This window comes from Sphaeramia orbicularis, chromosome 24, assembly GCF_902148855.1.
Source record: "Sphaeramia orbicularis chromosome 24, fSphaOr1.1, whole genome shotgun sequence".
NCBI lineage: Eukaryota > Metazoa > Chordata > Actinopteri > Kurtiformes > Apogonidae > Sphaeramia > Sphaeramia orbicularis.
This window is the reverse complement of record NC_043979.1, coordinates 393,381-419,737: the sequence shown is the minus strand read 5'-3', so window position 1 is coordinate 419,737 and position 26,357 is coordinate 393,381. Positions and strand designations below refer to the sequence as shown.

Below are 26,357 nucleotides of genomic sequence, written 5' to 3'. Positions count from 1 at the left end.
TCTCTGTAAACTTTGTGTGATATTTGTCCTCAGGGTGCTGCCCTTCAGGACCAGGATGGGGATTTGAAAAATGGCTCCCCTTCTGGATCCCCCTGGAACTGACCATGTGGTCTGGGAGGTGGAATATTATGGTGATCCAATAAAAATATGGTGAGTGGTAGGTAGGGCTGTGTGATTAATCGATTTTAAATCAAAATCAAATTTCTTAATTAAGAGGATGTTTTAAAAAAGGAAATCGTCAAAAATCAATTTCATCTCTCTTGTGCCTCCAGGCTACCGTAGGCCCCTCCTCCAGGCTACCGTAGGCCCCTCCTCCAGGCTACCGTAGGCTCCTCCTCCAGGCTACCGTAGGCTTCTCCTCCAGGCTACCGTAGGCTTCTCCTCCAGGCTACTGTAGGCTCCTCCTCCAGGCTACTGTAGGCTCCTCCTCCAGGCTACTGTAGGCTCCTCCTCCGGGCTACCGTAGACTCCTCCTCCAGGCTACCTTAGGCCCCTCCTCCTGGCTACCGTAGGCTCCTCCTCCTGGCTACCGTAGGCTCCTCCTCCGGGCTACCGTAGACTCCTCCTCCGGGCTACTGTAGACTCCTCCTCCAGGCTACTGTAGGCTCCTCCTCCGGGCTACTGTAGACTCCTCCTCCATGCTACCTTAGGCCCCTCCTCCAGGCTACCGTAGGCTCCTCCTCCGGGCTACCGTAGACTCCTCCTCCAGGCTACCGTAGGCCCTTCCTCCAGGCTACCTTAGGCCCCTCCTCCGGGTTACTGTAGGCTCCACCTCCGGACTACTGTAGGCTCCTCCTCTGGGCTACTGTAGGCCCCTCCTTCAGGCTACCTTAGGCCCCTCCTCCGGGTTACTGTAGGCTCCACCTCCGGACTACTGTAGGCTCCTCCTCTGGGCTACTGTAGGCCCCTCCTCCAGGCTACCTTAGGCCCCTTCTCCTCGCTACCATAGGCTCCTCCTCCTGGCTACCATAGGCTCCTCTTCCTGGCTACCGTAGGCTCGACCTCCGGCCTACCAAAGGGTCCAGTCCTGCCTGTGGGATAAATTTGTGAAATACAAAAATTACACTGAATATATTAACAATCAAAGATGTTCAAATCATTTTAGGTCAGTTCAATCTAAAGTGAGTCAGACCAGTAAAATACTACCAGAATAACCTATAAATAATGAAAAGTGCCATTTTTTTCTCTTTGTTTTAGTGTAAAAAAAGTTAAATTGCTCAAAAATGTTTACATTTACAGATTATCCTTTTACAAAAAATGTGAATAACCTGTTATAATGCACATGCATAAATGATAAGATCAAACATAATATTGTTAAAATTGCACTTATTTTTCTTAAGAAGTTTATGTTTAACATAGAGAAAACTTTGGAGTTGACATTCTTCATAAGTTCTTATCCTATTATTTATATTATTTGACTGGTCCGACACACTTTAGATCGTATTAGGCTGAATGTAGAACTGAACTGAAATGAGTTTGACAGCCCTGATCTAACATATCGCTGGAGAGCGACCCAGGACAGAGGAGAAAAACAATCCACTTATTTTTGTCAAATTTCACATTCATTGAACAAAATTTGCACACCAGCGTCCAATCATTATTGTTTTTAAAGCCCTTTTCTCCAATTATTTAGACAATTTAAAGAACATCATGAATTCTAAAGCAAATAAAATCAAAAAACTACATCAAGTGTACAATCTTATTTAATTTGTATAATTTCTATTTATACCTTGAGCATTTTTTTGCAATTATATATATATGTGTGTGTGTGTATACATATACACACACATACACACACACACACACACACATATATATTTATATATATATTTATATATACTTACATGTGTTTCTACATATTTGAAATGTAAAATATACTGTGAATTGTGAAATTTTCTATCCCTTTTTTGGTGTATACTATTATGTATATATACTGTTCAGTTGTTCATTGTTCAAAAAACAACAAAAAACAAATCCACTTGGTTAAAGTAACAAGTAAATCCAGACAAGTACATGGAACAAAGAATTTACATGATTTGGTGAAGAGACAACGACACTAGTTCTCCTGACATGAGACGAGATACAGATATTTAATACAGTGAACCCTTTCATACTTTCGTGGTTGTTGTTTCAGCTGGTTCTGGAATAAAGTTGTTTGTGATTTTCAAACATGTCTGTTTCAAATTTTTACTATTTTTTTCACCTCTTCAAATATTTAATCGAAGAAAATAATCGAAAAATGAACAGATTACAGAAACAGTCTGTGTGCAGCTGGAGTGTGTGCGCGTGCGCCTGTGTGCGCGTGTGTGTGTGTGTGTGTTGTCCCCGCCCCCTCCCTTATAAATGACCGGGCCGGCCGTGGAGGAGGGTGAGCTCGTGCTGAGGTGCTCGTGAGTGGATGCAACATGGCGGAGGCCGGTACTCCTCCTGTCCCGGTGGTTCCGGTCCTGCAGCTCCGCTTCAGAACCAGTCTGTGCTGACTTCAGTCCGTGGAGGTCCAGGAAAAGTGCACTTTACCGCAGTTCTACGGAGGACAAACCGGTTAACGGAATGAGCCGAAGTGTCGAAGGTAGGACAAGTGCACCGGAGCACGCGCAGCTCCGACTCTGTGTCCGCGTTCACACACACAGGTTACCGGGCACCGGACACAGGTTACCGGGCACCGGACACAGGTTACCGGGCACCGGACACAGGTTACCGGGCACCGGACACAGGTTACCGGCCTCCATCCGTGTTCAATGCTGGGTCTTTGTACAATTTTTCAGACTTTAGCAGGACCGGTACCCCAGAGGTTGTTAAACTGGTAATGCTGTAAGTTCTGGTCCGGTGGTTTTTTTGTTTTGTTTTTAATAATAATTAAAGTTTTTATTAGAGTTTTCACTTGGTACACGACATTTATACAATGTTGCTTATTGTCGGGTGTATTTTAATCATAACACTGATTTCCCTCCAAACCTTTCAGACATCCAGGGGTCCGGTGGTTCCGGTGGTTCCGGTGGTTCCGGTGGGTCCGTCCGCCCTCCGCAGCTGCCTCCAGATCATGTGCTCAGCTCCGGAGCCGTTTTCTTCCCCGGTACAGTATCTGCTCATCAGCCCCGTCTGAACACACTCACTCACTCACACGCACACACACACACACACACACACACACACACACACACACACACACACACACACACACACACACACACACACACACACACACACACACACAGTCCAAACATGAAGTTCTGTTCTGAGTTCTGAAGGTGGTGCCTACAGTCATGGTCATCTTTGTTTGCTAAAGTCATGATGATAAACTTTATTTCTTACAGAATAAAATATAAATGTGAACAAAACCAAAGGGACACATTTAAACAGAAAAGTGTCCCACATTGTATTTGGCTCAACTCTTACACTACATCATCAACCTGAACTGAATCTCATCATAAATGAAATATCTGTGAAGCAAGTTCAAGAAACAAAATTACTGGGAGTTCTGTTAGATAAATAGTCTTGGACTAAACAGATCGATAATATGACGACCAAGATGGAAAGCGGTGTTTCTGTGGTCAAAAGGTGTGCAGCTTTTATGTCACCTAGTCTAACTAAACTGGTGATTCCATCCTTAGTACTGTCAGTGTTGGGTTACTGTCCAGCAGTCTGGTCAAATACAACACTAGAAAATATTAAAAAGTTGAAAATTGCACAAAATAGAGCCGCTGGCACTGCATTACAGTGTGGCTACAGAACAAATGTTACTGAGATGCAGAACCACTGGAACTGGCCCTCTGTTAAAACAAGATGACTTTATTCAATACTGGTTTTGTTTAGAAATATTATTAGAACAAAAAAAACATCCATCTTGTACAAAATGTTTGTTTTAGTTCAGATAGACATAGCTATGCAACCAGACAGACAACCAGAGGTAATTTTACACAGACCCGAATAAAGAACAAATGCAATGAAAAGAATGGTAATAAACAGAGCTATGCAAGAATGGAACAAACTACCGGAACACATCACACAAGAAAAGTGTAAAATGAAATTTAAGAAATCAGTTAAACATCTCTTGACCATAAATGATTGACACCTGGGTTAATTGAATATATATATGTACTGTATATACTATACTGCTGCTGACCTAAAGGAGCAGTCGTGTCTGTATTTTTGTCTGTTTTTTATTTTTTGTATGTTATGTAGTTTGTGAAAATTGTTTTGTATTATTATATTATATGTTATCCGTACTGACAAATTGTAAAGATTATTGTATGGACCGCTGGAAGAATAGCTGTAGCTATGGTACAGCTAATGGGGATAAGAAGGAAAAAAAGAAGGAAAGAAAACAACTATTTCATTTGGATTCTGTAACACTTTTTGTCTTAAAATGAGGAAGAAGCTGAGCTCATAGTGTCTGACCCTAGTTTTATGTACCTTGGCTAAACTGCTAATATAAACTATAAATGTATAACTTTGGTTTTAGACTAATGGACATGAAAGCACTATTTTGTGTTAGGCATTTTTTAATCAGTTGTATTCAGTTTTGTCATGTCCTAAGTGTTATTATCTGTAGTAAAAAAAAAACAACATAATCCATGAAATGATCAAATCTTCAAAATATTTCTCCTTATATCCTTGACCAGACTCTTATTAGACTGATCCTTTTTGATGGTTTTCTTTGTTCATTGTGTAATTGAAGTCAGTGTTTACGTCCTGGTCTTAGACGACAGTTCAGTCCAGACTCAGGAAGTGGCAGAAGCTTTTTCTAAGACTCTGCTTCCTCTAGTAAACTTCAGCTGTATCATCTCATACATTTTCTTCCAAAGTCCTTCAATTTTATCTTGCTGGTCACGCTGTCAAAGTTCTACCATGTTAGGATATAAATCTATTTTTGATCCATCAAAGTTAATTTCCAAAACCTGATGATTCTAAAAGTTTATCTTTTGAAGGTTTGTCATCTAAAATGCCAGTTACTTAAAGATCTGCAACAAAGCATTTTCTACGCTCTTAATATGTTCTTCTTCTTCTTCGTCGTCATAGTCGTAGTCGTAGTCATAGTAGTAGAACTTGGCTACTGTTTCCATTCATCTGAATAGGGTTATGTCAGCCTGCTGTAATGATTTCGAGTTTTGGGGATATTATAGTTTCACCCCGACTGCTGCCGCCTGATCCGCTGCCGCCAGATGTGTCATGTGACATTTAGATCCAATCTGCACAGATCAGTATGTACTGATGTATGGAAGGCATGTGGTCATCACAATAATGAACGATGTAATGGCAGAAACAACAGAGTGCAGACAGTACGTTCCAGGACAGACTGTGAAAAACAGAATCACTTTGGGCTGTCACTTGATTTAAAAACACTATTAGCTCTAATTAATCACATAGATCATATTTTTATATAATAATAGATATGTTTTTTTTCCCCCTAAACACCATTGCATCTCCTTGGTGTTTTGTCGATAACTCGGACAGATTTGGTTGGATTTCTTCGTGTTGATAACCACCATAGTGGAAGAACCCTGTGGAATTTCAGCTTCTCTATCAGTATTATCAGTCATCCACATGGGGGCGCTTTAGCTGAAAATTAGTTTTTATTTTTGACATAAATCACCAATAATGGGTGGATTCAGATCAAATGTGGTTCATATTGATGTTCTTCCAAATGTCCGTGTTCTGCCATCCAGAGTTCATCTGGGCTCATTTTCAGTCACTAGGTGGAGTTTGGGGGGGGGGGGGGGGGGGGGGTTGGTTCTGATCATTATTCTGACACTATTAGGTCCATGTAGAGTTCACATTGACTGTCTAAAAATTATTATGGATAGATTTATTTATATATATATATATATATATATATATATATATATATATATATATATATATATATATATATATATATATATATATATATATATAATATAAAATAAAAAAATGTACCCCCCTCAGGAGGGGATTTGGGGGATAGACCCTTGGTGTCGACCCCCAACATTGTAAGCCTCATTAGTATTTATTTATTTATAGATAGATAGATAGATAGATAGATAGATAGATAGATAGACTTTATTGATCTCAAACTGGTAAATTGTAGTGCAGCAGCAGCATGACAAACATGAAAAACCTAATTTAAGAATAAAATAGAATACAAGAGCAAACACACTATACATGATAAATTAGAAGAATAAAAAAACAAGTGGTTGATGATCTGGACAAACATTAAGCAGGGGTCTGATTCTTCTGGATACATCAAGATATTCAACTTTGCCAACTTGAAAATGAGACCCTCGTAAATCATACAAATCTGTTTTGTTTTTTTTTTTGGGGGGGGGGGGGGCAGATTAGGTGCGCAGGTTGGGTATTGTTTTTTTTTTTTTTTTTTTTGTACTTTATTTTTTATTGTTTTAATATAAGGCACAAAACAAACAGAAATGGTCCCAGGTTCATTCAGACATTTATATACTGTTTACTGTCCACAGATTGAAGGAAAACATCCTGTTTGTTTCCAGTACTTTACACCCATGTGCTGTTGTAGGCGGAGATTGGATGTCATCATTTCCATTAAATGGTTTTGGTTGACGATTTTTATCACCAAGGAGATTGAGGGAGGGTCCTTTTTAAGCCAATATTTGGTGATGGCTTTTTTGCCTGCGGCAAGCAGTATTCTAAATAGATATGTCACTTTTACATAATTCCTCTGGGGGAATGCTAAAAAACAAAGTAGCCAATGACCAGTGTTGGGAATAATGGCGTTAAAAATAATGGCGCTACTAATGCCGTTACTGTTTTCCAGTAATGGGTAATCTAATTAATTACTATTTGAAACGTTACAATGCTGTTACTGTTACCGACAGTGAAAGGTGGTGCGTTACTATGCACTGATATCTAACAGCTGTTATCCATCCTGGTTCGCTCAGCCAGGCACTAGAGGTGTGATGTTCAGACGAGTCAAGTCTTTTGAACGGTTCTGTTCAGTGATAAGAACCAATTCGTTACGAGTCGTTCTTCTATTTAAATTACCCACACTGCCTTCATGCTTCACCTGTGTGTCCATGAGTCTGAGTTGTCCACGCTGCCTTCACCTGAACGACTAATGACATCTACGAATTTGAGTTGTCCCAGCACAACACATTAACTTGAACGCAGCCACGTGTGCAGCTAAGTTAGGGGAGGAGTTATCAGTGAGTCCGACTGACTGGACTGAAGACATTTACTGCTGGATCAGGGAGGAGCGACTGGAAAAAGAGGAGATGTGGGATTAACTGGAGGAGCATCTTCTTCCTATAAATGCAGATATGCACTCATGTGGTGGAAAAGTCAGGCCCTGGTGGACCCCAGCCTCACCACAGTCCTGGTCTTCAGTACCTGTCTGCTGTTCTACTCTATGCAACGGGCCGTGAAACACGCTCAGAAATCAGTTTCCTTTTATATATTTGAAGGTTTTTCAAAAAAGTAACGCAATAATTACTTTCCCTGGTAACTAATTACATTTATGAAGGAGTAATTCCATTACTAAATCAGTTACTTTTTTGGAAAGTAATTAGTAACTATAACTAATTCCTTTTTTTTTTTTTTTTTTTTTTAAGTAATTTGCCCAACACTGCCAAGGACATATCAAAATGAACACCAAAAACTGAATACATCAATTTAATCATCTCTTCCCAGAAGTCACCAATACCAGGACAGGAGCAGAATACATGTGTTTGATCTGCCTCCAGTGAACCGCACGCCCTCCAGTAGGAAAAATGAACTCCAGAAAAATGTGATTTTTGTGCAGGTGTAATAAAGAAATGGGCCAGACATTTCCAACAAAAATCCCTCCATGACACTGAGTTTGTAGTACAGTTTGGTGACTTCCATCCCTCTGACCAGATCTCATTTGGTATTTCCTCTTGCAGGTCCCTCTGGCATTGATTTATTATTATTATTATTATTTTTTTTTTTTTTGCGTGAAAATATGTATCTCATTGTCTTTGAATTCAAAACTGTATAAATTTATCCAGTGATGTTTTTGTTACTGGAACCTTTATAGGTATCCACCAGTATTTGAATTAGGTGAGAGGGAGTCTCTGTCATTGAACATTGTATTTCCTTTACAAAGTAATCACGGAGTTGGAGATGCCTGAAAAAATCATGTTTACCAAGTCCAAATTTAAGAGAAAGATTTTGAAAGCTGTCCATCTGTCCTTTTGAAAGTGTCCTGCAGAAAACTGTTACACCATATTTAGACCACGGTCTGAATCTATAGTTGCATAGTGCAGGTTGGAAGTGCGGGTCACTCACAGGCCAGTTTAGGATCCTAATTTGTTTATGAAGTCCAAATGTCTTGACCACTTGTAATCAAATTTTAATTGAATTACATTCACATAAATTGTCCAACTGTAGAACTGCTCTGGTGCAGTCCAGACAGCCAAGAACTGAAGGTAATGGAAGTTCAGTGGAGGAAAACTCCATGCCTTTCCATTTGGCCGTATAGGACTCACTACGCCAACGTACTAGTGATCTTACTTGGGCTGCGATGTAATAATGTCTAAGGCAAGGTAAGGCCATGCCTCCCCTGTCCCTCAGCAACTGTAAAATAGAGTACTTTATCCGCGGTCTTTTTGTTCCCCAAACAAACCTAGAAATGTGCTTGTCCCATTCTCTGAATTGTTTCAGTGGGGGTCGGGTATTGTTAAACATAATGACCTCTCACCGGTGCCTCTGGTTCATGTCTTCATGTCACTCTGTCACCCATTCATGTGTCATGTTTTCTTTTACATCCCTATGCAGAACAGGAATTTGTTTATTTAAAAACAATAAAAAGGACCCTTTTTTTCAATTAGGCAAAAAGGGCAGGGGCTCAAGCCTCCTTGGGGTTCTATGTGTGCACATGTCTGTTTTATATGACTGTACACAAGTCAAAGAATAAGAAAGGGTTCTATTGTTCTGGACAGAAAGTCTTATTTTATTCAGTACAGTGGTATAATTTGTTCCTACTGTGAAATTCAGTTTTTGCTGACAAGCTAAATTAAAAAAAATATTTTCGGAGAAAAAAATCCTGTTCTCTTTACGCACAAAACGCAAACTGAAACTTTGGCCCAAAGTCCATGGTACAGGTACCTGTACCGTGTCACCCCTAGTAGGCGTGGTGTGTGTTTTCCTGGTTTTTTTGTCCTTTGCCAATCACACCTATGATTAACGTGCAAAGTAAAATGTAATTTTATACATGATGTGATGATAGCCTTACTGTTTGTGTTCCATTTGTCATGTGAAGTGCTTGGTGGTATTTAACATCAGTGTGGGTTGTTTTGGTGTACGAGGGGCGACTGAAAAGTTTTGAGCCTAACATGGAAAGGATTAGGATATGCAGACCAAATTTGGTCCATGAAATCTTTCACATATCTTAATCCTATCTACTAAATTTCTTGGCCATAGCAATCTTTTTCCCTGTTTTACTGGTCCCTGAACTTTCTGTATCAAATGTTTCCTGAAAAATGGACAAACTTGAGTATGGGGCTGTTTTGTGACTATGGATGAGACTTGGGTCCATCACTATCAGCCTGAGACCAAGGAGCAGTCCAAACTATGGAAACATCCCATGTCACCAACCCCAAAGAAGGCAAAGGGCGTACACGTACTTGATGACAGCCCCATACTCAAGTTTGTCCATTTTTCAGGAAACACTTGATACAGAAAGTTCAGGGACCAGTAAAATAGGGAAAAAGATTACTTTGACCAAGAAATTTAGTGGATAGAATTAAGTTATGTGAAAGATTTCATGGACCAAATTTGGTCTTCATATCTTAACCCTTTCCATGTTAGCCTCAAAACTTTTCAGTCGCCCCTTGTATGTTGTTGTGTGGGGACAGTCACCTGCTTGTCCAAATATGGTCACTTCTGGATCCAAACAATAATGATGGTGATGTACCAAGACAGCAAACTAGGGGTGTCAGAAAATATTGGTCCTGCAATATATCGCGATATTTCATTTCACAATACTGTATTGATATTTTTAGGTGTTTATTCAAATGCAGATATTGTGGAGGTTCATTTTTGTTTTTTGTTTTTCTTCATTGTTTTTATTTCATTTAATATAACTTAACACTGTTTTATTAAATAATGGTTACTTGATGCATCCTAAAAGCAATTTTTACTGTCTGAGAGGCAGATGTTCGTTCCTTTGTTGGGATTGAACTCCAATCCTGTTCTGATGTTTGTTGTGAACTAATAGAATCTGAACATTTGAACAGGATCTGAAACTGGAATGTCTGTAAAACAGAATTGCAGTTTGAACACAGGAACATTTCATGATCGAACATTAGATCCTGTTGGGATCAAATAAAATTGTGTTTAGTATTTGTGCAGATTTATGCTGTAATTAAATTCTTCCAGGAAAAAATCTTTAAAAAAAAAACCCCAAAACCAATAAAAAATTGCCTTTTTAACAGTATCATGGTATATCGTATTGTGATTCTAGAATTGTGATTTGTATCGTATTGCCAGATTCTTGCCCATACACAGCCCTACATCAAACACTCAGGCTTCAAAAGTGCTGTGAACTTATCGGTGTGTAATAAATCAAGAGCAGGGCTACATCTGTGACGATGGATGTTTGCGTTAAATGTCAAGAAAATCTGAACCACACGTTTGAAAAGTTGAAATGTGGATTGTGTCGTTCCGCTTTGGTTGAATAATCGGTGTTGTGTTGTATCAGCAGCCTCCATGGTTCTACTAAATGCAGTAGAAGAGGCTAAGCATTGTGTTTTCCATCTAAAATAGTTGTGATGTCTTTTTTTTTTTTTTTTTTTTTTCATGGATCAGACAGTGTGTCCTTGTGGGTCCACATGACCTGGTGGAGCAGATACAGATACGTTCACACTCTGCACGCGCTCAGTCCGTCAGCTGATCAGTCACATCAGCTGAACGTTGGCTACGTCACTGTATTCACAACAGAGGTCTCCATTTACTTTATGTACATTTACTCTATTACCACATAAGGCAAAAACCACTTCAAGTGGGCGAAGTATGGGAAACCCTTTTTCAGTGTGTTTTTATTTCACCGACCGATCGGCCTTGAGCGACTGGGAAGGGCCGTCAACATTAGCGATGTCTATGAATGTCTGATGAGACCACTGATCAGATTAATTTAAAATTGTATATGTTTCTTCCTTGGGACGATGTCTACAAAGTTTATTCACATTTTTGAGAAATTTAGATTTTTGACAAACTTTTCAATATTAAAACTGTTCCTTTCTATATTTTGATGGTTTATAATGTGTAAATTGTTCCAGATATCAGTATAGTTCCTATTGATCACTGATAGACCTAGGTCTCAAACATGCATCCCGGGGGCCAAATGCGCCCCCCCAAAGGTTCCAGTCTGGCTCCTGATATGAATTTACAAAGTGTATAAATTCCACAGTCCAGGCTGTGGAACTCATTTTAGTGTTGGTTCCACATACAGACCAATCTGATCTACAGTCAAATAATAACAGCAGAAGAACTGACAATTTTGAGTGACTGCAGATATACTACTGGGTTTGATGTGAGAAAAATATTACACTACTTCAAATTTTTGTCTTTGTTTTAGTGCAAAAAATAACATTAAATTACGAAAATATTTCCATTTCCAAACTCTCCTGTAACAATAAAATGGGAATAACCTGAACAAATATGAACAACCTGAAATGTCTAAAGAAAATTAAGCACAATTTTAACTATTTTCTGCCTGTTAAGTGTTTAGTGTCTTTGGCAGATACTTCAGGGCAAAAATAGGACTGACAAACCACTGCAGGACCCACAAAAACTGAAGTCAAGGTCGTCATCAAGACTGATGGACCAACAACAGTGTCTTTGTAGATCTGATCCATAATTCACATGTAGAAATGAGAAGTTGAGGCAGAATATTGTCAAAATTGCACTTACTTTTCTTAAGAAATTTCAGTTTTTTTCAGGTTAGTCACATTTTTTTTGTTTGGATAGTTTATAAAAGTAAGTATTTCCATAATTTAATGGGTTTTTTTTGCACTATAACAAAGACAAAAATATGCAGTTGTCATTATTTATAGGTTATTCTGTTATTTTACTGGTCCGACCCACTGCAGATCAAATCAGACTGAATGTGGAACCTGAAAGAACAGGAGTTTGAGAACCCTGCTGATAGAAGTCATATATGGGCTGTGATTGGATGAGTTGAGTTTTCCCTCAGTGAAAGTCCCGCCCACTTCTATTGTTAGATTGATCTGCATCCAGACCACAGGACTGGAACATAGGCTACATTCAGACAGCAAGTTTTTTATGAAATCTGTTTTTTGTGTGTGTTGGCTCATATTCGTATTAAATGCAACTTCTATCAGTTTTGAGTCTGAACTGAATGTGACCCTGAAGTGACCCACATGGACTAAAGAGGTCCTGAAGTGACCCACATGGACTAAAGAGGTCCTGAAGTGACCCACATGGACTAAAGAGGTCCTGAACTGACCCACATGGACAAAAGAGGTCCTGAACTGACCCACATGCACTAAAGAGGTCCTGATGGAATATGAGACCACGCAGACACACACTGTGTTTACAGAAGGAAATATGGTTTTCCTCTGCTCCTCCTCCTGGGATGCAGAATTGTGACGTTTGTCGCATTTAATGATGTAATGGTCAGATAAATGTGACCTGGACATTCAGACTAAAGTCACATTGGAAAATATCAGATTTAGGACCGCATATGAAAGTGGTCTAGGTCAGATTTAGGACCACATATAAACGTGGTCTGGATCAGATTTAGGACCACATATGAACGTGGTCTGGATCAGATTTAGGACCACATATGAACGTGGTCTGGGTTGGATTTAGGACCACATATGAACGTGGTCTGGGTCGGATTTAGGACCACATATGAACGTGGTCTGGGTCGGATTTAGGACCACATATGAACGTGGTCTGGATCAGATTTAGGACCACATATGAACGTGGTCTGGGTTGGATTTAGGACCATATATGAAAGTGGTGCGGGTCGGATTTAGGACCACATATGAAAGTGGTCCAGGTCAGATTAGGACCGCATATGGAAGTGGTCCAGGTCAGATTTAGGACCACATATGGAAGTGGTCCGGGTCAGATTTAGGACCACATATGAAAGTGGTCCGGGTCAGATTTAGGACCACATATGAAAGTGGCCTGGGTCGGATTAGTGCTGTTCAAACTGTTGTTAACAGATCAGATCCAGGTCACATATGGGTGAAAAAATCAGATTTGAGCCCCATTTGCCTGCAGTGTGAACGGAGCCTTAGAGACAGAACCGGACAACCTCATAAATTCAACTGGGGTTTGATTCAGATCGAACATGACGCTGACGTACAGAGACGCTGGAACTGTTGTTTAATTTGAAACTGTGCCGTGACGGGTCCGATCAAATTTATTGTAATACCAATAACATGGTGGAACATTTAATTTTTCTGTCAATTTTGTAATTTTTCATTGTAATGGCTGGACATCATCTATTCAGAAAAGTTAAACTGACGGTATTCTGAGAGAAGAGGAAAACCAAGATGATCCTCAGTAACCGGAACAACTCAAATGGACTTCCACCTTGTACGTTCTAGTTGTTAGCTTACCCACTGATGGGCTGTAAGCTATTGTCGGTTACAAAACTTTCAATCGTCGTCTTCTCCGAAACTCCTGTTGTGATTGACTTCAAACTTGGTATACAGCTTCTTTATAATGATGTCAACACAAGGTATTGAAATTATTTCGATCTGGATCTGATTCTGTATTTGGTGCGACTTTGAAAAATTTCCCCATTATAAGAGATAGGAAGTGGGTTGATCCAATAAATCAGTATCAATGATATCAAGTTGGAATTTGAATTTTTTACAGATCTGATTGGAATATGACCAAGACATGGTAGCCATATGCTGATTCGCTTGGCCCCATTACACTGGATTTGAATTAGTTTTTTTGAGGTATCCAAATTCTTACATGTCTGCGTGTTACAGATGCACATGTTTGATTGTTTACAAATAACATCATTCAGGTAAAGAAATCCAGTCACGTTATTGTCAACAACCAATTGCCAACTGTACTTCCTTCGGGCATGCGCGGAGTGATCCTTCGCACATGTTATTTGTTTAGAAATAACCTCGTTCACGTGATCAGAAGAGGATTCCTGGTGACGTCATCGCTCAATCGTCATCGCTATTTCTGTAATATAATTAATACACATAACTGGGTGATAATAAATGACATCTGGATACATTTCCCAAAGCTTTGAATTTGGCTGGTAAGCTACAGGGCCATTGGTCCTATTTTTTTTTTTTTTTTTTTTTTTTTTTTTCCCTCATGATGAACCCCTGACTGTGTGTGTTCAGGTGCTTTTGATCAGCATGGCTTCCCTCTGATCGTGTTCCCAGTGGACGGACAGGCCAAACTCTCCACAGAAGTCACTAAAGCTGAGGTGGTGGACTTCATCACTTACTTTCTGTCTCTGCACAAGTACGTATGTTCGGACAGATGACCGTGGCGTGGTGGGGGCAGTGGTCCAGATGTTGTGTTGATGAGAATTTGCTTTGAATTTGTGTCTCCAGTGAGCAGCAGGACAAGGACAGTCTGGTGTCGGTCGTGGCTGATCTCAGATGTGCGTCGCTCTCCACCACCAGATTCATCGCTGAGACGTTGCTTCTCCTTGAGGTTTGATCATGTCTGAGTAGAACTACTGTGGCCTTCAGTCTGTCCTCACTAACTACTGAATACACAGCGGGTCTCAGCAAACCCCCCCCCCCCCCCCACATGCCATGTGCATGTGCAACCACAATGGAAATATGGAAATAATTCACTTTGATTCTGTTTATATAAATACCACATTTCCTATTTTTCTGTTATTTTTCACTCATTTGTTGTTTTTCTATCTCTTTTTTTCTGCACTTCCTCGTTTGTTGCTGCTGTTAACTGTGAAATTTCCCCACTATGGGATCAATAATATCTTATCTCATCTTACTGCTCAAATTAGATGTACATTTCTGCAATAATTCCTCCAGATGAGCAGAAAACTATAGATTGCACAGTTCTGCAGTTTTTTCCTGTTGTAGAGAAAAACTTTGACTGTATTTCACACACACATACACACTGTTGTGGACAAACTACAATCTTTCTGTCTGTCTTTTTTTCTTTGTTTCTTTCTTTCTTTCTTTGTTTCTTTCTTTCTCTTTCTTTTTTCTGTCTTTCTTTCTGCCTTTCTTTCTGTCTTTCTGTCTGTCTTTTTTCTGTTTCTGTCTCTTCTGTTTCTTTCTCAGTCTGTCTGTCTGTCTTTCCTTCTTTCCTTCCTTCCTTCCTTCCTTCCTTGTGCATGAACACCAGTTTGACTATGCTCAGGTTGTCATTACCCTCTGGATCCTCTCATGCATTCCTTCTTCCTTTCCTTCCTTCTTTCCTTCTTTCCTCTCATACACACAGTTATCCAACAGCCTGTGTCCATTCATGGAGCTGCAGTCCCACTTTCTTTAAAGCTCAGTGTGAAATCTGTGACGTGTGCAGCAGTCATAGTGGAATTCTTGGGGTGGGTGAGTGGGTAGAACAGTGGGTGGGGGTCACATGTTTGGTTATTTCACAGAAAAACCACAGTGAAATTGCGTTAAATGAGCCCAGTTATGCATGGAATGCAGCATTTGTCCCTACAGCTGAACTATTCCTCTGTCAGATCAAAACCCTTTGACTCTCTAGTTAGTCCATTTAGAGGACAAAGAGCAGAAGAGCAGAGTTTTTATCTGGATTTGAATTCTGAAGGAGTGGGGAAAAAAACGTGCATCAGGGGTGTCAGACTCACCTCAGTTCAGGTTCCACATTCAGTCCAATATGATCTGAAGTGGGTCAGAACCAGTCAAATAACAGCATATTCACCTATGAATAATAACTTCAAATTTATGTCATTGTTTTAGTGCAAAAAAGTGCAATTTTACCAATATTTACCTCAGCTTCTCATTTCCACATGTACATTGTAACTCACAGATCAGTGGATTTACAAAAACACACAACATTTAATAACAATGACATTATAATAATGTTAAGATTGCAGTTATTTTTAATAAATTTCAGGTTATTTTTGGTTGGTTCTTCACATTTTTTTGGTGAAAGGATAGTTTGTAAATGGAAACCTTTTCATCATGTAATGGGTTACTTTTTCACACTAATTGTTGTCATTGTTTGTAGGTTATTGTTATTATTTTACTGGTCTGAACAACTTGAAAATGAAAAGTGAGTGATTAAAAATTAGCTTGACACCTTCTTGATTGTTAATATCTATAATGATTGTTAAATGTAAATTTTGTATTTCATAAATTCATCCCACAGGCTGGATTTGACCATTTGGAGGGCTGGTTTTGGCCCACGAGCCATATGTTTGACACCCCTGCATTATACTGTTTTTATCAGTGTCTTTTTTTTTTTTTTTTTTTTTTAATTTCTTCACTACATGTGCTGTTTTAATTTGACGAACAGGTTCTTCTTTGTTCTTATTTACTTTGTCTCCTTTGAAATAAATCTTAGAAAGTATGATGCGTGTATGTATTTTTAGTTTCTTTTCTTCCTGTTCCAGGTCCAGAAGAGGACGGTCCACAGTGTGTACATTATTCAGCCCAAAAAGAAGGATGTTGGGAAGCTCTTACTGAAACTACTGGCTTCGTCCAAGATGTACACAGTATTTTTCAGGGTAAATTTAAGAGTGTAAATCTAACAGTGTATTTTACAGATGACTGTTTGAAACTGGACTTCAGTCAGTACCAGTCCTACTCATGTTGTTTTACAGAAAGTTCTGCTGAAGGAGATATTTGAACTGTCCAACTACATTGACCGGAGCCAGTTACCGGCGTCGTTGGGTGGTTATTTTATGTACTGTCACCAGAGTTGGGTGGCCTTCATTAAGGTAAATAACCGTCTTAGTAACTATATTTCAAATGCATTGGGATCTACATACTCTGTTTCTTTAGATATGGTAGAAGTGTTCGTTCCTTGGACTGTGTAGAACACGTAGTAGCAGGTGAACCAGCAGGGTTCCCCAGGTGGACATAATGTTCTAGGACAGTGTTCTTTAGCTTATCGGCCGACAGGCTGTAAGCTATTGTTGTCGTCTGTCATCCATTACAAAAATTTCAATCGTCTTCTTCTCCGAAACTACAATTCCTATTGACTTCAAACTTGGTATACAGCTTCTTTATGATGTCAACAAAAGTTAGTGAAATTATTTCAATCCGGATCCGATTCTGGATTTGGTGCGACTTTGAAAAATTTTCCCTTTATAATAGATAGGAAGTGGATTGATCCAATAAATCAGTATCAATGATATCAAGTTGGAATTTGAATTTTTTACAGATCTGATTGGAATTTGACCAAAACATGGGCTATTTCTGTAATAGAAAAAATACACAGAACTGGGTGATAATAAATGGCATCTGGATACATTTCCCAAAGCTTTTAATTTGCTCGATAAGATACAGGGCCATTGGTCCTGTTTTTCAACCTTGGGGTCGGGACCCCACATGGGGTCGCCTGGAATTCAAATGGGGTCACCTGAAATTTCTAATAATTGATAAAAAAGAAATAAAAACGTACTGTTACGCCCCAGCCTAGGGGTTTACCAGGGTGAACATAATATGCTCTACTTTTGTCCCCTCCCAGCTCCCAAGCACACACGTCAGTCAAAAAAAAAAACTGAAGTTCACAGTATTTATTTTTAAATCAACTAAAGAAGGGTTAGGGAAGGGTGCGGCTAAAACAACAAACAAAATATCTTCTTCTGAGTTCAAACTAAATTGCCTACTCAAAATAAATGCAAGAAATAAAATACAGAAAACTAACCTTAACTCCCTAACCAAAAACAGAAGAAAACGGGAAAAACAAAAGAGCCGACCTCCCCTACCAGAAAAAGGATCGAATTACAAAAATATTATATTTACAACTATATACAAATACAAAAGTCACACTCAAACACACGACTGACGATCACATGCAAGAACACACGGTTGAGAGCTGGCAGGAGGCAAGAGAGAGAGCATGAACTGAAGATCTAGGGCCATTTTTAAAGGGGCCAGGCAATCATGCTCCACCAATCGGCTTCCTGTAACACAGACAGACATAAAAAGGGCACAGCACACCTACAGGACGAGGGAGAACACACACACACTAAACAGAAACGTATACATATAAATAGACAAAATGACCCAGGGTCATAACGCGCATTAAAAATAAATATAAGGTGAGTTGACAGAGGCAATCCCAATCTATAAAAGACATGACAAACAGAGTGTGAAACTGCAGCACTGTGGTTCTATTTCTGTGTCAAATGTTCATTGTGGTCAGTTTCAGATGCTGCAGCTCTTTCATAATTCATAGTTTCAGTTCTTCTTTGTTCAGTATTAATTGTCCTCCTTGTAAATCACAGCTGGACTGACTGGACAGATCCTGACCAAGGAAAATCACATTCTCCCTTTGTGCAGTAATCTACACCTGGCTTTTCTGCCTCCGTCCACAATAATATACATTATATAGACTAAATGTCCTCTAACATTAACGTTTATTTGCAACATAGTACAGGAAACTATTACATGATCTTAAACAAATTAATTTTAGCAACAAAAAAATGTCTCCATTTTGAGTGTCTGGGGCCAACAGAAACTTGTGATGTTAAAATGGGGTCGCAAGCCAAAAAAGGTTGGAAACCACTGGTCTAGGATTATTCACATCTTTCAACAACCTGTAAAAGAGTATTTCAGTCTTTTTCCTCAGTTTGAGGGATTTTCAATCAGTTTAATAGATCTTTACCCTGCCCCCTGAAGGGGTTTAGTTGTTAACACTTTTGCAGCAAAACTATTGGTTAAATTCATACCATACATAATTGGGTTTATAGATTACCACTGACCCAGAATAGATCTCTTTACATTTTGGGAAAAGTAGGTCAAAGTTCCAATTTTTTGAATCAATCTTTTAAATCTTTTTTTTTTCCCCTTTTACTTATAATGGGCGAAATTTCACACGTCTATAAAAACATCAATTTTGTTTCAATTTACTTCAAACTTGGCACATATATAGAGACTATTAATATGACATCAGCACATACATAAACGTGATGGCATCAGCTGGATCGAGGCCAAAATAAGCTACAATACGTGTGGGGGGCGGAGTTTGTTGAGCCTGGAACCACTGTTTTTTTTAAAATTTATTTTACCATAGATGGATTGCTTTATTCACTCAGACTACATGGAAAGAAGACAAAACATCACTCAAAAATACTTTTTCTAAAACTTATTTCCAGAGTAATGTAATCTAGGCATTTTTCCTGATTTTCAGAAACTTCAGTGAAATCTAATTGATATGATCTATCGTCCCAGTTACTTTTCCATTCATTTGTTGCAGCTGTCCCAGTTTTTTGTAGACCTATTACTGCCATAAACTCCATAATGACGATTTTCTCGCATATAAACATTTTATGTGTTTTATTGTGAAAATATGCATTTTTGAGATTTGCCAATCATTGCATTATGTTATTTTTTTTTGTTCAAAGTGTTTTTAATACATATCTAGTCACAGAAAAGCATAATACAGTCATTGTTTTTTGTTTTTTTTAACCCAAACCCATGAACATTCACACCCTGTTGCACCAAAAAAAAAAAAAGATAATTGACAATAATAATAATAAAAAATAAGCTACAAACTGAAAAAAAAATTGAAGAAAAATAAATAAGGAACACAGATATTAGTCACAGACTCATATTAGTAAGACTCCTCTGGAATAAGTGAGGGATCGACCTCTTTTATGTGATACAGAACAGGTTGCCAGGTACTGAAAAATGTACTGGCACATCCTTTAATAGAATATCAAATTTTTTCCAATGTTAAATGATGTAAAAGATCCAGAAACCAAGATTTAAATGCTGGAGGTTGTTTATCTTTCCATTTTAGTAGTATTAGTCTATGACAGGGGTCGGCAACCTTTAGCACTCAAAGAGCCATTTCGACCCGGTTTCCACGGAAAAGACAACACTGGGAGCCGCAAACACTTTTTGACATCTGAAATGAAGATGTTAGCCTATATATACCGTAAATTCCAGAATATAAGCCGCTACTTTTTTCCCCACACTTTAAACACTGCGGCTTATACTCCGACGCGGCTTATACAGCGATTTTACTGGTACCACGGCTTGGTGCCGTGGCGCACCTCGGTGGTGCGGCGGCACACCTCGGTGCCGTTGCACCGAGGTGCACATGGATAGATAGATACAGGGTGGGGAAGCAAAATGTACAATATTTTGAGGCAGGGATTGAAAGACAGTGTATGACCAATTAGTTTATTGAAAGTCATGAGAATTTATTTGCCACAAGAAAATGTCCATAATAGAAAATGGTTTTATTCTATGTGTCCTCCTTCTTTCTCAATAACTGCCTTCACACGCTTCCTGAAACTTGTGCAAGTGTTCCTCAAATATTGGGGTGACAACTTCTCCCATTCTTCTTTAATAGTATCTTCCAGACTTTCTGGTAATAGTTTTGCTCATAGTCATTCTCTTCTTTCCATTATAAACAGTCTTTATGGACACTCCAACTATTTTTGAAATCTCCTTTGGTGTGACGAGTGCATTCAGCAAGTCACACACTCGTTGACGTTTGCTTTCCTGATTACTCATATGGGCAAAAGTTTCTGAAAAGGTATGGATAATAGTGTTAGGTATGATTATGACAGCAATATATGTTTGGGTTCAAAACAACTGACGTAGTGCCTGCTGAGAAAAAACTAAATGTTCATTGTAAATTTTGCTTCCCCACCCTGTATATATATAATTTTATTTTAATATTTCGAGATCACAATAATCTTACAATTTACAACTACAATTAAACAAACGAACAAACACAAATAAAATACTTTGTTCAGATATTGTGCAGTTTTGGTGTCGCAGGGCATTCTGCACATGCCGGCTGACACGTCAAGTGCTGTCAAACGTCTCTGAAGAAGGCGAATGCTGATCACCGAAATTGCACAAGGTCTGAAGAAAGAAGTTAAAAACTTTGACTTAATAAGAAGACATGATACACGTTTTTGAGACAAATAACATACACTTCAATCGGACACTTATAATTTATTTCCCAAGCCACGCAGAGCCGCAACAGAAGGATGAAAGAGCCGCATGCGGCTCTGGAGCTGCGGGTTGCCGACCCCTGGTCTATGAGCTACAAGAGTGGTGAAGGATATTAGATTTTTAGTTAAAAGAATGTAATGTAATGCCAAATATTGCAATTGTTGACTCAGGTTCAATATCAGACCCTGTTACATCAGAAAGAAATTTAAATATAGACTGCCAAAAGTGCATTCTGTTTTTATTTGCATGTTACAATGTTTTTTTTTGGAATGTAGGTCGCACTATTGTGCATTTAAACATATTAATCTACTACAAAATTTACTATATTTTATTTGCAATTTTTAATTCTGGCCAGTTTTGTGAAAGTTCATAAATGATCCAAAGAAAAGACTTGTGAAGCAGTCTTATGATTAGTCCTAGTCCAACTAGAAGGTTCCAAACAAAGTGAGCATTGTCCTGCTCAGTAGTAGCACAAATACACTCTGTTTATGTGACACTGTACGAAGGCAAAACCCCGGCACATATTTAGGCCCGCAAAATCGGAGCCCTTTGTGATGGAAAGCATGCTGCTGTCGAGCTGCACACACAGTCAGAAGATGTTTTCATTTGTGATTCCATTCATGAGGTCCGTCCAAGCGGCCCACGTCCATTGTTTGTTACCTTGGTGAAGCTTGTGCAAATGCCTGCTGGAATCAGCTGACCTGATTAACAAGTGAAAGGAGCCCTTCTTTCCATTAATTTATACATTCTGTCATGTTCAGCCGGGGCATTGGGCCACGCTGACAGTATTCATTATCCGTCTAGGGTTAAAGGAAGCCTGTTTAGGATGCTACAACCCCATGTTTAACAGACCTGGAATTAGGCCTGTGTATCAGCCAGAATCTGGCGATGCGATACAAATCATAATACAAGGATCATGATAGGATATATCACAATATATCATGATACTGTTAAAAAGGCAATTTTTTTGTATGTTTGGGTTTTTTTTTTTATTTTAATTTTTTTATTTCCTGGAAGAATTGGATTACACCATAAGTATGTACAAATACTAAACACATTTTATTTGTTCAGAACAGGATCTAATGCTATATCACAGTGTTTCCCAACCTGTTTGAGCCACGGCACATATTTTACATTCGAACAATCACAAGGCACACCACCAAACAAAAGAGTCACAAAAAGTATATTTATTGAAATATAATTTAAATCTAGTCTCAGTGTTCTCAGTGTGAAACCTGGGCCTGTTTAGTTGAACACAAAGCTGATATTCTTACAGGAATTGAACAAAGACACACAAATCTTCCTCAACAGCTCTGGGTCTCTCTCTTTTCTTCGTCTTTCCATCAGTCATGTTTGAAAAGCCCGCCTCACATGGATACAGTAGGTTTTGGAGAAAGGGAACAGAACTGAAAGAGCTTTGTCTTCCAGAATTAAAGAAGAAGAATCTTTATTTTTGGTCAGTAGGGGTTCATACACGTAAACAAGCACCACACACTGAAATCTGTCTTCTGCCTTTAACCCATCTCTAATCATGCACCACACACAGTGCGTGCTAGGAGCAGTGGGCTCGCCATATTAGGTGCCCGGGGAGCAAATGGGGGTTAAGTGCCATGCTCAAGGGCACATCAGCCAACAACTCTGACAGTCCAGGGAGTCGAACCAGCAACCATGTGGTCACAAGCTGACTCTCCAGCCGACTAGGCCCCGACTAGGCTCCTCCACCGGACACTCTCCTGGGGGGCGGGGGGGCACATCAAGGGAGCACAAGATGTGGGGTGTTTGGAACAAGAAAGCTGAGAGGGGTTCATCAGCGACCCCTCAGACGGACCCACGGTTGACAGATTGTGGTCCATTGTATAATAGTATGGGAGGCATGTGCCCCCCGCCCCAAGCCAATACCTGGGGTTCACGGTAGCTCGCTAATCTGCACATTACTAGTGAAGGGGGGCTTTATCAACAGAACGCACCGCAGCGGGGCCGGTTCACTTTCATTTTGCAAAGGGAAACAGTAGACTCTTGTTGTAGAGTGGATCATTGGTGTGTGCAATCGTATGTATCTATATCAAGCTGCTATTACAGAACCAATCAGATTAAAGTGGATTAATTTCCGTGCCACACCTGGTGATTTCTCATGGCACAATTATGTGCCGCGGAACACTGGTTGGGAATCACTGCTATATCACAACATTTTTCTAATTCTCTTAGTTTTCAAAGGAACTAACATCTGCCTCTCAGTAAAAAGTCCTTTTAGGATGATTGAAATAATCATTATTTAATAAAACAGTGTTAAATAGTAATAAATAAGAGATAAACAATAAAGAAAACCAAAACACAAAAATTAACCTCCATCATATCTGCATTTGAATAAATACCTAAAAATATCGATACAGTACTTTTTAATATCGATACAGTATCATGAAATGAAATATCATGATATATTGCAGAACACCCCTACCTGGAATAAATGTTGGGTTGAATATTATGGTGATGTCAACTGACACTAAACCTCCACTGGAGTTAATGCAAACGATTCCAAGTGGCACTTTGAATCTCAGACAGTTTGAATGATTAGCAGTGGTTCAGCCTTTTCCAGTCACTCTTTTTTTGTCGGGTTTTCCAGGAGATCGACGTGTTTGTCCAGGACTTCCTGTCTGTGGTCCAGCGTCTGCCCACGTGCATCTCCAGCCTGCAGGTTTTGTCCAAGCTGCCGATGCCCTCCACCTTCAGGGAGCTCCAGCACTTCTGCTCCACCAATGAAGCCAAGTTCCAGCAGCTGAGGAGGTCAGACTAGCACTACCTGCTCTGTCATAGCTGTAGGCCTTTACTGTTCCACTGCAGCTGAACTGTGGTCACTGTAGTTTAGTGTGAAGGCCTTGGACTGTGTACTACTTTGGTTGTTTTGACGACTGCCTGATGTTTATATCAGTAATGCATTTGAGGGTCCGTAGGGCTTGGACTGCAGACATTCTGCTACTTTAAAGCTACATCACAAACGCACATAACCCTAAAGCCCATTTTTACACATCACTACTGTTCTGGAATATTCCACCTCTATTCTGTACCATCGTCTGTAGGGCTGTGTATCGGCAAGAATCTGGCGATACAAATCACAACACTAGGATCACGATACGATATATCACAATATATCATGATAGTGTTAATAAGGCAATTTTTAAATTGGTTTTGTTTCTTTTTTAAAATGATTATTTCCTGGAAAAATTGAATTACAGCATAAATCTGCACAAATACTAAACACATTTTTATTTGATCCCAACAGGATGTAATGTTCTATCATCAAATGTTCTTGTGTTCAAACTGAAATTCTGTTTTACAGACATTCCAGTTTCAGATCCTGTTCAAATGTTCATATTCTATTAGTTCACAACTAACATCAGAACAGTATTTGAGTTCAGTCCCAACAAAGGAACGAACATTATTGAATAAGAGTGTTAAATAAGAATAAGTAAAATATAAACCAAAAAGAAAAACAAAAATGAACCTCCACAATATCTGCATTTGAATAAATACCTAAAATATGGATACAGTACTTTTTAATATCGATACAGTATTGTGAAATGAAATATCGCGATATATTGCAGAACCTATATTTTCTTACACCCCTACTGAGAATGAACGTGACTGAAACACATTAGTTTGTTGCAACTGATACTCATAACTTTCAAACCATTTTAGATAAACACTGAAGAACATGTTCGAGCAAATGGGAAAGACAGGAATGTGACTGCTGGAAGGTTTTTACATTTCCATTTTTGAAGTCTTTAGTATTTGGATGCTGCCATCTTGTTTTACTTGTCTGTCTGTTTATTTATTGATTGATTGGAATGGTAACATAAAGGATGACGCTCCCTAAAATACTGCTAACACTAACATGGTGAAAACACTGAACACCAACTTAAAGGTTTAACTGTGGGTTTGTATTCACCCAAAAAGATATTCAAATATGGTTACAAATGATAGTTTTAACAATTATGTATATAAAAGAGGTCAACATGACAGAACTGTACCCAAAATAATAGCAACTGAAGCTGAGAACATGAATTGATACATCAAACAAACTGACCGAACAAAATGAGACAAAGGGGAAATGTATATAGTTGTTTGGCCAAACCATTCAACACAAAAGGGAAAACAAAATGGACACCAACTACTGTATAACTAGAGATGTAATGATACAAAAATTTCATATCACACTTATTGTTACCAAAATTATCCCGGTTATCATTATTATCGCGGTATTATTGAAATTGTGCTAAAAATGTTCAAAATGTACTGATACACGCACTGAAATAATTTAACCAAGTTGTATTAAAAAAAAAAACAAAAAAACAACAACAACAAAAAAATCAAATAAAATAATTGGCACAATGTCCCTTCTGTTGCAGAAACATTCAAATATTAACCCGTAGTGGTTTGAGCCTGTTTTGGCCGTTTTTCAGTCCTTTTGATTTTGTCTTTATATACTAGAGAAAACAAATGTTTACTATACCCATGTTTGGGATCTGTTTTTTCAGCACAACTTCATCTATATCATCTGCCTATTATTTTACTATAAAAACACAAAAGGCCAGAAAACACAAAAAATTTATAAAATCCAGTTTGAAAAATGTATATAATTTATTGCATAAATAACACACAGATGCTTAACGAACCTTTTCAAAGACTTCAAAGTGAATATTGGTTCCAAATATTAGGTATAGAAAATTAAAATTGTAATAAATTAAAACTATACTCAAATATTTGACATAAAAGCAGATCTTTACATAGGGTTTTTTCCCCTAAAAGTGCAGAAATCAAACACGGTTATCATGATAATTAGAATTTAAACAAAAATACTAACCATCGGCAATTTTACCGCCGTGTATCATTATACCAGTAATCGTTACATCCCTAACTACAACTAAAGCTTTGGTAAAATTGATCCCCCCCCCCCCCCCCCCCCATGACATCACAGTACATGGTTTGTTCTGATGAGGTGGCTGCAGTATTTAATCCCGCTCCACCCTTGGCCACACCTTTTTGCCACATCAGAATGGGGACAGGACACTCCACCACACCCGGTAACTCCAACAAAGCAACAAAGGATTAATATAACAAAAAAATGGAATTGTCACCTGACACTGTTCATGTGTGCAGTTATATAAGCAGAGTATGATTAAAATAAACAAATACAAAATTAACGAAACCATGCATGTTGAATGCAACTAAAGACCATGTGGCGCTAACCAAACTTATAGAAATAATGAGATATGAGAACTAATGAGGTGATGGAGT

General features: G+C 38.8%; 1 protein-coding gene across 1 annotated transcript in view; it reads left to right on the top strand.

Moving 5' to 3' along the window:
• Window positions 1–2,379: 2,379 nt before the first annotated feature.
• The window catches only part of LOC115414905 (puratrophin-1-like), a 51,121-nt gene continuing 27,143 nt past the window's right edge, over window positions 2,380–26,357 (top strand). Inside the window, exons 1-7 of the mRNA XM_030128267.1 lie at window positions 2,380–2,569; window positions 2,963–3,073; window positions 14,316–14,439; window positions 14,532–14,634; window positions 16,535–16,648; window positions 16,745–16,861; window positions 23,686–23,846. Coding sequence (XP_029984127.1) covers window positions 2,551–2,569; window positions 2,963–3,073; window positions 14,316–14,439; window positions 14,532–14,634; window positions 16,535–16,648; window positions 16,745–16,861; window positions 23,686–23,846 — 749 coding nt within the window. The 5' untranslated portion in view covers window positions 2,380–2,550. The remainder of the gene's footprint in view (window positions 2,570–2,962; window positions 3,074–14,315; window positions 14,440–14,531; window positions 14,635–16,534; window positions 16,649–16,744; window positions 16,862–23,685; window positions 23,847–26,357) is intronic.